At 43.9% G+C, this 12,585-nt stretch overlaps 1 protein-coding gene across 1 annotated transcript; it reads right to left on the reverse strand.

The window, feature by feature from the left end:
- Window positions 1-10,272: 10,272 nt before the first annotated feature.
- Window positions 10,273-11,919, reverse strand: GADD45G (growth arrest and DNA damage inducible gamma). Its single transcript, XM_066604053.1, has 4 exons — window positions 11,768-11,919; window positions 11,496-11,597; window positions 11,167-11,380; window positions 10,273-11,049 (listed from the first exon to the last, which is right to left on the reverse strand). The coding sequence occupies exons 1-4, from the start codon at window positions 11,818-11,820 to the stop codon at window positions 10,939-10,941; spliced, it is 480 nt and encodes a 159-aa protein (XP_066460150.1). The 5' UTR covers window positions 11,821-11,919; the 3' UTR covers window positions 10,273-10,938.
- Window positions 11,920-12,585: the final 666 nt, after the last annotated feature.

Raw genomic sequence — 12,585 nt, forward strand, 5'->3', positions numbered from 1 at the left:
CCATTCACTTCTTACCAGCTGTGCCTGGTATTGCAGCTCAGTCCCATTATGTCAAATGGGACTGAGCTGCTCTTAGGCCATGTGACCGATGAACGTGATGTCACAGGGCTGACGACATATCAGTATAGGTCATCAATATGAATTTAGAGAGGGTCTGCTGCTCACGACCCACACAGTTCAGCTGCTTGAAGTGCTCAGTGTGGCAGCCACTTCACTGCATACCAGACATGGCGCCATTCACTTCTTAGCAGCTGTGCCTGGTATTGCAGCTCAGTCCCATTGTGTCAAATGGGACTGAGCTGCTCTTAGGCCATGTGACCGATGAACGTGATGTCACAGGGCTGAAAAAAGGCCACAGCAATCAAATGGTGCAGATTTTGAGGCAGATTTGCATTTTTTTTAATTCCATCTACAATGATTGTACTGTAAATGCTAAATCTGCTGCTGAAAATCTGATGCATTTCCAAACTGTGTGAACATACCCATAGTACTTAAAGGGAGTCTGTCAGTTGGAACCTGCTATCTAAATTGCAGGCATGATGTTGTAGAGCAGGAGGAGCGGAGCAGAGTGATATATAGTTTCATGGGGAAAGATTCAGTATATCTTGTGTTTTATTCATTTATATCCCTGCAGGTTCTGAGCTGAACAGTCCAATGGGCGGAGCTATCAGTGACTGACATCTACCCTTGTATGTACAGTCATTCCCAAATAGCTGTCAGTCAAGCTGAGCTAAACAGTCTAGTGGGCGGAGCTATCAGTGACTGACAGCTACCCCTGTATGTACAGTCATTCACAAATAGCTGTCAGCCAAGCTGAGCTGCAGTCCAGTGGGCGGAGCTATCAGTGATTGACAGCCTTCCCGGTATGTACAGTCATACACAGCTGTCAGTCACTGATAGCTCCGCCCATTGGACTGTTCAGCTCAGAATGTGCAGAGATATAAATGAATAAAATACAAGTTATACTGAATCTTTCCCCATAAATCTATATATCAAGTTCCAGTTTACAGATTCCCTTTAATTTTGTAATAAATAAACAAACCCAAAAATGACCAAGTAGCTCGCTATTGTAGACCGCAGGTATTTCGACACATTTTGCTCTCGTACTAGTAAAATATTGGAAAATAAAACACAAGTAAATCATCAAAGTGAAATAATAGCCGTTCTACTAATGCATGAAGGTGGTAACAAGCTGGCTGACTTGTTAAGGCCTGTTAGTACACTGCAATGAATGTTTAACTTCCTCCCTCACAGCTCCTTCATGTCCATTGTGGAAGCTAGTACTGCACACAGTCACATCCAGGGCTCACCGCGGTGATGAGACGTACCGCCACATCGGACGACTATTTTTAGAGGCCTATAAGAGAAAGTCACAACTGCTCATCAGGCAACTCATTAAACATCTCAGGCATGAATGGAACGTGGAGAAGAAACCAAGGCGTGCATAGCATGAATTGTGCAATCCTCATGTTCTCTTACAGGATCTCAAGACCTAGAACACACTTCACATTCTCTTCCCAAATAGGAAATACCTAGAAATCTGATCTAAAAAATATGTTGGCATTAAAGCCCCTGTGCAGCTAGTCTTATACCATAGTAATGTGGAAAACAACTGCTGCTGGGGAGAATGGAAGGCAGGAGAAGGTGAATTCAGGTTACCCAGCAGAGAAAGTTATGTGGGCTTTTTTTTAACTCCTGAAAGATTCTACAAAGTAGCACTCATGATGCTGGAATAGGTTTTTAATTTTTTTATTTTTTTTTTTATGAAAAGTTATAATTTTCAACATTTCCTTACAAAATCTGATGTTCTTTGTCATGAAGACAACTGCATTCTACATAGAAGCTGCAGCAGGCCGCTCATTTTCCTGGCAGAACTCTACTAGTTCATGGTGGCTATACAAATGAAGTGCTGACCATATTATACATGGATAACCTGGGGCTGTCAGAGTGTGGGAAACTATGTGGGAGCCGTTTGCTGCAGTTCTTAGGCCGGCTTCACACGGGGGTACTTGTGTGCGCAATACCCAGAGAACAGAACCCAATGATTTCAATGTGTTTGTTTACATTTCTGTATTTTGCACTCATTTTTTGCAGAATGGACGTTGCGTATTTGCATGTTTATTGTACTTTTCGCCTGCTCAAGTCGTTCATAATTGCGCTCACAAAAAAACACGCAGTGATGTTATCAGCCGTTGTAATGGCAGTAGTTTTATGAGTTGTGGGCTGGATTCACACAAACGTATGTCGGCTCTGTTTTCACGCCGAGCCGATATAAGTCGTCCTCATCTGCAGGGGGGAGGATGGAAGAGCCAGGAGCAGGAACTGAGCTCCAGCCCCCTCTCTGCCTCCTCTCCACCCTCTCTCCGCCCCTCTGCACTATTTGCACTATTTGCAATGAAAGGAGGTGGGACGGGGGTGGGGCTAAGTTTTGAGAATTAGCCCTGCCCCATCCTGACTCTCCCCATTGCAAATAGTACAGAGTGGCAAAGAGGGGGCGGGAGCTCAGTTCCTGCTCCTGGCTCTTCCATCCTCCCCCCCCCCCCCCTGCAGATGAGGATGACGTATATCGGCTCGGCGTGAAATCCCAGCCGATATACATTGAATCCAGCCTAAAATGTTCTCTTTCCCTGCACAAATGCATAGGAAAATAGAGCATGCTGCGTATTTTTTGGCTCGACCGAATTGACCATGCCAAATTCTTGCATGTATAAACCCATTAAAATCAATAGGTTCTATTTCCTGCATATTGCATACGCAAATACGTTCGTGTGAATCCGGCCTTAGATTTGGATTCCGTACGGGGATCCCCTTTTTGGAGTCCATATAATAACCCCCTTAATTCCTGTGTGTTTAAACAGTCAATTTAGACCATATAATAATCTTGGTCTGTAATTTGTGCTGTAATGCCTTTCTTCATGCAATATCTAACATTACTGAATATTTGGAATGATTCAGTACCTACAAGTTATTTTGAGTAGTATGTAGCTTTTGTCATGCCAAGGAATTTAAAAGGAAGCCTCCTAGAATGTGCTGTAGGTGGTGAAACCCGGGCAATGCCAGCTTTATGAGAGAGTGCGTCTTAGAATACACCTTGCACTATTTGATGATGGGAAGGATTACAGCATGAGAATGAATGCTCGATAAAGGATTTGCCTAGCCCAACAGGTTTCTGTATAGCAATGTTCCCACCCTCTACAGTAAGTACATGCTGTAACGTGATGATTAAACAGGAGAAAGCTAAATAAATCAAGTATCACTGCTGATATGTGGTAATGCCGCTTCCCAAGCACTTCTCTCCCCAGAGACGTGATACTATTTTTATATGACACGTGCACGCATGTCTCAGATGATATTAGGCAGTGAGCTGTCAGGTAACCTGTCTTACTTGTACATACTGTACAGACCGAACAGCCAACCGCATAGGTATGGCAAAGTGACTTGCTATGTGCTTGAGTCATTATTTTTGCTCGAAGGTGAATTCCTATCATACCGTTTCAATATCCGAAACAACATTTGATCTAACGATGAAATTGAAAAGTTCATTATATACTAAATATTCACTCTTTAGTGCAAGATTACCAAAATTAATTACTTCCTAAGATTCATAAAATTCATTAAAGAGCTATATATATATATATATATCACACAACGGCTATTTAGAGGGATTGAATACATTCAAATTATGCAACTCATTGTCATTCAGTTTGGTCTTGGAATGACAGGATCATTAAAGTGGTTATCCGGGACTTTGATGCTCCTTTTTAAATCTCACGATTCTTGTTCCCCTTTGGGCAGCCTGTTTAGACTGCACGACTCTCAACATTGCAAATCGTGAAGTTCTCGTACATTAATAGTTCAGTGTTTAACATTGCTATCACTATGGGAACAGATCAGACTGGTCTGGGAATCCTCATGACTCTTGATAGTGGCCGATATCCTTCTTTTTTGGTGTACCTGGATACTAAGGAGGTTTCTGTAACCCCACCACCACCATCTATTCGGGGAGCAGAAAAGGGGAATCCCCATGGCTAAACGGCACTGTTTCAGGATGGAATGAGTGCCGAACGGACCCCATTCACTAAAATGGTATCCATTCAGTTTCCGCTCAGCTGCCCAGTTTTTGGACAGAAGAAAAACCGCTGCGTGCAGAGATTTTTTCTTGATCCAGATCTGCAGCGGAACTTCCAACCAGAGGTTCCAACGCAGATGTGAATCCACTCTTAGGCCTTATACGCACAGTCAATGCGTTTTTATGCTGGCCACTTTGCGGCCAAAATCACGTGAATGGGAAAAAAAACAGCGATCGAAGGCGGCTGCGGCATATTAGCAAAAATATACGTCCCACCCAGGAAATCCCTCGGTCAGCATAAATCCTTGGAAGGGTTAACTATAGCCAGCTGTAATCTCTTTGCATCATTGGACGCTGCTAAACTTCTTCTCTGTTTTGCAGCTCCCATAGAAGTCTATGGGAGCCGCCAACGTATTTTGTCCAAAGAACAGGACAAGATCTATCTTTTCTGGCCGTGTATAAAATCGGCCTCCGTATTCAGTCACCTATTTTTGCCGGCGTGACGTTTTTACGTGAATGAATGATAACATTGGAAAGCAATGCTTCAGATGGTCGGGATTTTTTTATTGCGGCTTAATTAGCCACGCTTGTGTGAATAAGGCCCTAAGCACGTGCAGTAGCATCATGTTGCAATAAGAGTGTGGAGTAGGCCTGAGAAGAGACTAAAGTCTGTGGTAAGGTAGAGCGCGCGGGGGGGGGGGGGGGGGGCTCTACATAATAAGTCCTTAGGGTTTTATCTGAAAATAAAAAGGTTTTCTGCATCAACTACTATGGATGAGCCGATCACACGTATTACATTACCCCATCTCATACATTGTTCATTTATTGCATATTATAGTAACCTCGCTGTCAATGCTATTTCCCTATTGCTGCTTCCCACTGTTCCCTAAAGACCTAATCAACCTCAAGCAGGCTCCTGCAAGATAAGAACACTTCCTGCTAATCTCTAGCACCGAGAATGGCTTTTCTCAGCACAGAAGAGAGCCTGGAGGTGCCTGCGCTCCTGAAGATTGGACATGCAGACTTCAATATAGTACATATTGTACATTACGGAAAGTGCATTAGTTTTTCGCTGTGGATTGAAGGAACGTCTACTAAACGTATTCCCCAATGATCTAACATGTTGTTTTATAGGCATACCTTTGTCAATCCACATAGTCGGTGCAAAGGTTAATGAAGTGCCATAATGAATTGTAAAGCTGAGAAGTTTCATATAGGAGTCCACGATTTCTGGTTCTAATTACCAGAAACTACTTTGCACCCCTGGCTGTATCTCTCTGCGCACACCCACTTCCCATTTTAAGCCTCACGTCATGACACAGCCCATGTCACATGCAGGCCAGTCCTCAATGACATAATCACATGAGGGGACAAGTCACTGCCAACCACCAGGTCAGCACATTCACCTCCTGCATGACTATTCCTATGACTGATGATCAATCCATAGCAATGCATGGGAAGCTGCTAACCGATGCCATTTACTCATGAGAGCTGTGAAAATTTCCCTCTCATTCTAGGCAAAAGTAAAGCACTTTTTATATCTTTGCAATTTTGCTATTTTTAAAGTGTAATTTAAAACTGCATTTAAAGAAAAAGAACCCTTAAAAGGCTCATTTACACAGGCATATTTTGGGGTCACAGTACACGGCTCCAATAAGAGCCTATGACGCTATTCATATACCCAATTTCTCACATGGACTATCAAAAAAATCACTACATGTCCTGTTCTCATCCGTTTTCATAGATAAGAATAGGACATCCAATGTGCCTATGGAGATGGGTGGGCGCAAATGGCACCCATGCTTCTCGGGCACGACCCACATGTGGCTTTGTGAATCCAGCCTTCGGCCTCCAACACAATACCGTCTTTAACATGGCCACCAGTATTCATACGACAAACACAAAGGCAATAAAATAGCTCTAAATTCCCACAATTTGGGAATTGATATGAATTATATGGATCTGTGAATTCGGGATCTTAGCGGCTTTGTATGGGGAATCCCACCATTTGGTGAATTGGAGGGGCTGTTGACTAACTGCAATCTTTTTTGTATTACATATGGCAAGTGTGTGAGCAGCCTTAAGGTCCTTCTACATGGGACGACTTGTTGGGGATCATTCAGGCCCACCGGCCTCCATTCACAGTGAACAGGTAGTCGTTCATAGATGAATGACTGCCTGTTCACAGGGGGCGATTCGTCATTTGGTTTTTAGGCATACATGAACCGAACGACTAATAAATTGTCATTCATCTACATGCTTTTACATTGAACAACCATCATTCAGATTCTTGCTGAGCACGGGAATCTGAACGATTTACTGGCCCATGTAAAAGGGCCTTCAGGCCTCTTTCACACAAGCGTTTTATTGCGACTATTTTGCCGCAATAAAATGCCGGTCGACAATCGCAACCATCTGAAGCTTTGGATTCCAATGCATTTGTTCAGATGGGCGATTTTCCGGTGCGTAAAATCGACTGTCTGGAAAAGATAGCGGCACAGTGCGCATTACGGCAGGCCTATCTTTTGCAGGAATACGCCTGCCATTCCTATAGACTCCTATGGAAGCCTATGAGGGCCATCAGAAAAGGGAAGGGGGAGGGAGTATAGCAGCAACTCATGTTGCTTAAGTCTCTCCCCCTCTCCTTGCCATCAGCTCCCATAGTCTGTGGAGGGAGGGGGAGGCAGTTTAGCATGGCTAGCTCTGCTAAGCTCCCACCCCGTCCCGCCGACAAGGGCCAAAGAGGGAAAGGGAAGGAGGGAAGAGTTTAGCAGAGCTGAACTCTCTCCACCCGGCTGACAGTATACACACCGCACGCGGCCATCTGAATAGGTGAAAAGAAGGGAGATGAAGCCGCGACTTGGTCGAGTCTGCCTCTCATTCATGTGATTTTCAGCCGCGATGCAGGTGGCCAAAAATCGCAGCACCCATGTGAAACAGGCCTGAGGGTGTAGTAGCTGTCGGGCAGCATGTATTGCTTGTAACACATCATATCCATAGTTAACTCATTTATCATTATCCTAAGCAGGTGTATATAGTATGTGCCTCCCCAGCTGCTGCGGAGCTTTGCATACTCTGCTAGGTTAGCCAGTTGCCATTTGCAAACATCATAACATTTTGACATGATGTATTTGTTAGGGTGGCTTCCCACACAAAACTTGCAGATTTTGATGCAGTTTTTTGAGCCAAACCCAGAGGTGCATCCAGCAGGAAAAAGTACAAGTCCCTTCCTGGCCACTACCCCATTACCCCCATTCGGCTGAGTGTGCATGTGTATAGGGGTGGGTGTCGGGAGAGATAGCTGGTGGTCAAACAAGTTTGTCTAAAATATATGGCCAATTCAAGGTTTATAGCCCCCTTTACCAGTAAAGTTAACAATGGCCATAAATAGTAAGTTGCTTGCCAATACATTATAATTGACATCAGACATTAGATATTTATCTGCAGACCATTGGCAAATCCAGTGTATTGTAGTAGCACTGCAGTTAATCTTCTGTTTATGACCCCCCCCCCCCCAAGACATCAGATTGTCAGCAAGAATACTTTATGTGCCAATTATCTGCAGATAAGCAATTAGCATTGTGTATTACATGCGCAATTTTTGCACATATAATAAGCAGTGAATAGAACCCATCGATTTTAATAGGTTCGTTCACATGAGCATATTTTTTTCACGTCATGTGTGATCACGTGAAAAATACGTGGCATGTCCTATGCACTTATGCCCGTGTGAACTGGCACTGAGATTCACATCTCTGCTGTGGGAACAGTGGGGGTTTTGACTCTTCCATTCTTAGATGGCCATATGCATTCGATCACTGTTATTCATCAAACAAGATTTTGGCCAACTATTCCTCCTCTTATCCATGCACACTCGGCCGGCCATACATGTGTTTTCAGCGGGGAGAAGAAATAAGCCACTGCCACATACCTACAACTTATCTCCTGAGAGAACAAAGGATCAGGCATGTTGAAGTTCTGCATGCCCAGTCCATCTTTGCCCTGACACCATCATACTGGTTGGCCAGTCCCACCAACATCATCATGTTTCGGTAATGTTCATCTAATGTGTGTGGCCAGCTTTACAAGCCCCAATTAAATGCTCAGTTGATATTACACAAAATAAAGACTCCTGATCCACATATAGAGAGACTGTTTTACAATTTGCATTGCCATGATATTTTAACCATTCACAATTAGCAGCCTTGTTGTCCTGGTATTATAGTGTTGACAAATAAAGGCATGCATTTACAGTAACATTGTAACTAGTGTTTGTATCCTGCTATGTAAATAAAGTGGGATGGGGGTATTCCTTGCCCTGCAAAGGTCTAGACATCACTCCATTGTGCAATCTACTCCTTATATCTACATAGGAAAAGATGATGTGTGAAGATAATGGAATTGATGTTAAATAGCCCTATGCAAATGAACTAAGGAAAACCCATTATCACCTCTCAACTCATCCCTTCTGGGAAATGGATTATCTAACTGGTGACACTTCTAAGCACCTTATTATATGGACTCCTATATAATCCTGTTGGATTGATACACTTAATATTTAGAGGATTTCCTTTAGATGTGATCCCCTTGTCATCTCAATGAAATTACAGCCAACTGACAATTGTAAAAAGTAAGAGCAACACTGACCATAATATGTTCTCTACATCGTACACTATGTCACGAGGAGAGGGGAATCCATTCCTAAGCACTTCATTGTTACTCCAGATTTGCATGTTTCGCAACCCTGAGGCACTAAAGAAACACTAAATGTTTTGTTTTTACTGAAATCTATTCCTTGGCTCCTCTTCTAGATACTTGGTTCCTGCTAAGATGTATTCAAAATAGACCTCATTTGTATAACCACTATATGAAAATGACATGCAGACTATTTGCATTATAGACAGTGGATCCCTTTTACCGAAGGGCCAATGTAACCGTGAAGCTCAAGTGCTGTGGTGAGCAATTTGTTACATGGCTGGGCTTGATGTGGTAGTGGCACAGTTAATCCTGTGTACCCCTTCCTTGGAAGTGAACCTTTTGAGACAGTGTTAATGCACGATAAGACTTTTTGTCTATCCAACCGCAAGAGTTTCATCATGTCCTCATGTAGTGAAATACAGTACTACTAAAAAGAACGTTACTTGATTGCTAGTAGAGCATTATGTGCATCTTTGGAATGAATGCCGTAAAAACACAGTGTGCCTTTTCAATCAGTGAACAGTATGGCACTGATTTACTGCTTAGAATGGTTTCTCCTTGCTCCCATTGCAGAACAATTTGACCTTTCTCTAGGAACTTGTGTATATAATCTCCATGTCTCATTGGCCCTCATAGTCTTCCAGCTATAATACCTGTAACGGTTCCAAGAAAGCGCTCGGTGTTCAGACACACTACTACTTTGTGTTTGTATGGTGATCATTCCCCTTATAGCATTCTTGGCAGTCACACCTAGGCTTTCTGAAGGGACACAATGCTTACACAAGGCACACAGGGTGCAAAGGATTGGTTCCTGGAAATTCAGAGACGCGGGACAATTCATTGGCACCATAGGTCATCCTGATTAGTAGCATGCACTTGCCAGCGAGTCATGGTGCACGATAACCTTAAGCCCCTCTCATAAAAATCACCAATTGTGTTTCATCAGCATGTAGAATAGCACATTTGTTTGCCCATTAACCCTGTGAAGAGTGAAAGCTTGCTGATGAAACTTTTCCCAATGGTTATTATACAACGTACTGGATTACGGTACTATATGAAATGTGTGTGCACACTGCGTAGTACATCCTACATAATGCGTGAGCAGGGATTTGTGTGGGCTGGCAGGAAAGCCCCCTCATACTGACACATGGCCAGCTGCACGCTTAGAGAAAAATAGAAACCAGTCTGTAAAGACCTCCTACTAGAATAATACACTCATTTACAATGCAGTCTCCTTTCTGCAAGCCTCTGTGATAAGCAGCTGTTGCAGGAGGGCCAGAGGTCAAATTATCTGCTTAAATAGGAAGAATTAGGAGCCCCTGCTACTGCTTATCTGCAGTCAAACCCCCTTCTGCTAGAAGAAAGGGAAGCAGACAAAAGACTGCACAGCCATATAGAATATAAATATATATATTATGCTAATTACACCAAATGTCTGTCTGGACCTTCTGCACAAGCATTAGTGCCCAGGTGGCATCATGGACAGAGTAGGCTGACAAGTAAAGTAAAGTTCAAGTAGTTTATTGAAACAATGACAAGTTTTTAAAAAGTCAGCAACAATGCAGACAGATGTAGTCAATGGTTACATGATTCAAGTGCCAAGGGAATAGGGCACAGAAAAATATAGTCTATGTATATAAGAGTTCATAGATGTTTCAGGACACATAGAAAGAACCAAGAATATCAAGTGAGAAATTGTCCAGGTTTTTTTTTTTTTTTTTTTTTTTTTTTTTTTAAGCTTGTCCATTCAAAAGTTCATAAAGTGCTCAGAAAGTAATTCCATAGGATCTGAGCATATAGAGTTGTTTTCCACCTGCCACAGTCTTGCTTGCACCATCTAATCCAAAAAAGCATCTCCACTTTGCAAAAGTCCTTCCAGGCTTGCAAACATGCAATATACTCCAACTCCACGGTATGACTGCCCCATCTTCAGTGCTTATTAGGAGGCTTTGCACTGGTCTGAACCATCCCATCTGTAGATCAGTCCATGTCAATCTTCCTCCTTACGCTTTTGCTCCACAAGAGCCAACATCTTGCTAGTCTTGGCGACATATTCCGACCTCAACCAGCGTAATCCACAGACCTGGGAATGCAGCTGGCCCAACCAGGCGCACAACACCGTGATTAAGAATGCAATAAGGTTTTCACCAACGAATGCACTAGTAGCTTCTTCACTCAGGCAGGGTAATACTTGGCACCCAGTCATTCACATTACGGCTTTCTTCGCAGAATAGACCAAGTTTCTCAAGAGCTGGGTCTTTCCAAGCATCCTCACTGGGATTCTGAGAAATGAAAGAAAAAAAAGGAACATGAGTAAACTGCTTACAAGAAAAGGATTGAGACACAGCCAAAGGGGCACAACGCCAAAGTCTGCAGATAAGCAGGAACCGGACACTTACCGTAATAAGGATGCAATGCAGATCTTTGGGTTCTCCAGAATCATCTGTGCTGCCCAGGATCTCTGCCAGCTTCTCGGTATCATTCAGTCGTACAATATTGATGTCGTTCTCGCAGCAGAAGGCTTGGATCAGAGTGAAGTGAATCTGCAGGGCAATGTCCCCTTCATCGATCTCATCAGCAGCCAGAATGCAGAAGGTCACATTATCTGGATCTCTGGAGAAGGGAGAGAAGAGAAGGAAAAGTTTAGTCGTGCAGCTGGTGGGTCGGAGTGTGGGCATAGAAGTGTTGGCATGAGTAATGGGTGTGTGGGAGCTCAGGAGATACTTACACATTCATTACTTTGGCAGACTCATAGACTCCAACTGTCAGACACTCCTGTCTCTGGGCGGAGGTGAGCAGCTCATGCAGGGCTTTACCGGCACTGTGCATCCTGGGCAAGACACAAGTAGACCAATGCATTAGATCCAAGGTGCATACAGCAATCTAAGTACTGCACTATACAGTATTACTATATACCATCACCACCCCCATATATATATATATATATATATATATATATATATACACACACACAGATCCCAGCACAGAAGATGTAATCACCTCTCAGCGCTCTCCACAACTGCTTCCTGTCCGTGCACTTCTTCAAGAGTCATAGTCAGTCGTTTAGTAAATCACAAAGATGAATAGCCAGAAAAATCCACAAAGGCTTCTTGTAAGGAAGTAAGCAAGTAGTTAATCCAAGTGTATGAGAGTCCCGGCTGTGTGTGCCGAGCTCCGGCCAGCGCTCGTCTATTTATGCGCTGCCTGCCGGGGGCGTGGCTTCACACACTCTTGCGCTCTGATTGGCTGCACGGAGGTGGCATTGTAATGCTAATAGGAGCTGCCGAACAGTGTGGCTTGTGCCAGAAGGGCACACGTGGGGGAGGGGGCAGTAGTGTCTGTGGGGGGCTTTACAATGACTCCAAAGTCTAATGTCCTTTGTCACGCTGTTACCAGGCAGAGGGGACAGGACAGTCCTATCACCTCCAGCCATTGTCACTAATGTGCAGCTTGACGAGAGATAATGGAGCAGGTTGTGAATGGCACACGCTGCTGTTTAGCATTTCTATAGGGGGGCACACAATGGGGGAGGGCTGGCGTGTGGCACTTTGGAGATTAGACAATTGTCCCTTTCTAGGGATACTGTCCACCTGCCACTGGGGTGGGGGATGAGGGGCACACATGGCTCTGGGGGCTCCTGGCAGTGTTAACCCTTTCCCCCCTGCGCTGCAGACACGTGCTGCCAGGATGCCTCTCCAGCCCAGTTCTTGCACTGGTCCCAGCATGAGAGGAGACCTGCAGGAATGTGCTGGGGGTAGAGGATGCACAAGGGATCTTCTATATGCATGCAGCCTTGCTTTATGCTTTACAAGCCTTGC

This window comes from Eleutherodactylus coqui, chromosome 5 (genome assembly GCF_035609145.1).
Source record: "Eleutherodactylus coqui strain aEleCoq1 chromosome 5, aEleCoq1.hap1, whole genome shotgun sequence".
Taxonomy (NCBI): domain Eukaryota; kingdom Metazoa; phylum Chordata; class Amphibia; order Anura; family Eleutherodactylidae; genus Eleutherodactylus; species Eleutherodactylus coqui.